Source organism: Trichinella spiralis, assembly GCF_000181795.1.
Source record: "Trichinella spiralis strain ISS 195 chromosome Unknown Scfld6289, whole genome shotgun sequence".
Lineage (NCBI taxonomy): Eukaryota > Metazoa > Nematoda > Enoplea > Trichinellida > Trichinellidae > Trichinella > Trichinella spiralis.
Window position 1 is genome coordinate 1 of NW_003533228.1, and position 1016 is coordinate 1016.

At 39.0% G+C, this 1016-nt stretch overlaps 1 protein-coding gene across 1 annotated transcript; it reads left to right on the top strand.

Annotated features, from left to right (window-relative positions):
* Positions 1-684: 684 nt before the first annotated feature.
* Positions 685-1007, top strand: Tsp_15614 (hypothetical protein; the record flags this gene model as incomplete). The annotated part of the gene is made up of 1 exon (XM_003366260.1): positions 685-1007. A coding segment is annotated over one exon (323 nt), but the record flags the coding sequence as incomplete, so codon positions are not given.
* Between the last annotated feature and the right edge of the window lie 9 nt (positions 1008-1016).

Consider the following 1016-nt stretch of genomic DNA (forward strand, 5'->3'; position numbering starts at 1 on the left):
AAGATGGAAAAGGAGTTCGAGCTGTTGGGATCTTTAAATGATTTGAGTAAGCAATTGAATTTGGCAAATGTATTAATAATAAGTATCAAATTACAGGAAAAAGAAGGAATTGCATTCAGTAATAAAAGTAAAGGTTTACAAAATGTTAACATAAAATTCCTTGTGTGCCATCAGGCAGTGTAAAAGTTTAACATATCAGTTACAAACCAGCTTTATATTTATTTGTCATGAGAAGTGAAGTTTCATATCACTTTCAGCAATATACACAGAGGAAAAGATTCACTTACGACAACATTTCCACTCGAAAATTCTCTTCCTCATTCAATTCCACTACTCCTATCATCACTCTTACTTATCCAGCAATATTTGGATTAAACAAACCAACAAACAAACAATATTTTTTACTCGTTACAAAAAAAATAGATAAAATGGAATAAAAAACAAAAAAATGACTAGAAGAAGAATTGAAGCGCCGCGCAAAAAAAAGGGCAGCAGAAAGTAGTAGCGTTTGTTGGTTGTCATTTTTTTCATAATAATAATTTTAAAAAAATAACAAGACGACAATCATCTGACAAAAAATAAGTAATAATAAAAGATTAATAAGGTGAAAAGAGAATGATAAACTGAAAGGGAACTATATTTGTTGCTTCTGTTGATGTTAGGAGTTCAAGCCCAAATTCTCAGCGTGGAATCCCAAGAGGCGGTGCAGAAGGCGGTGCCGTCGGGCGAGGTGGACAATTTCGAAACGCGATTCTCGTGTCCGTAAAGCATGCTAATTCGGTAACACTTCAGCACATCCCAAATGGCAACGGTGTAATCGCCGACGCCGGCTATCAGCAGACGACCGCTGGCCGAAAAGTCGACATCATTCACCGGGAAGATGATGCTCTTTTTGCTGTATTCGCAGACTTGACGGTCGGCTCTCAAATCGAACAGACGGCAACTCGAGTCGTCGGAACCCGGTGGCAAACGCGTCACCGCACGGGATGGGAACGGACCGCGTTGATGTCCGCCTC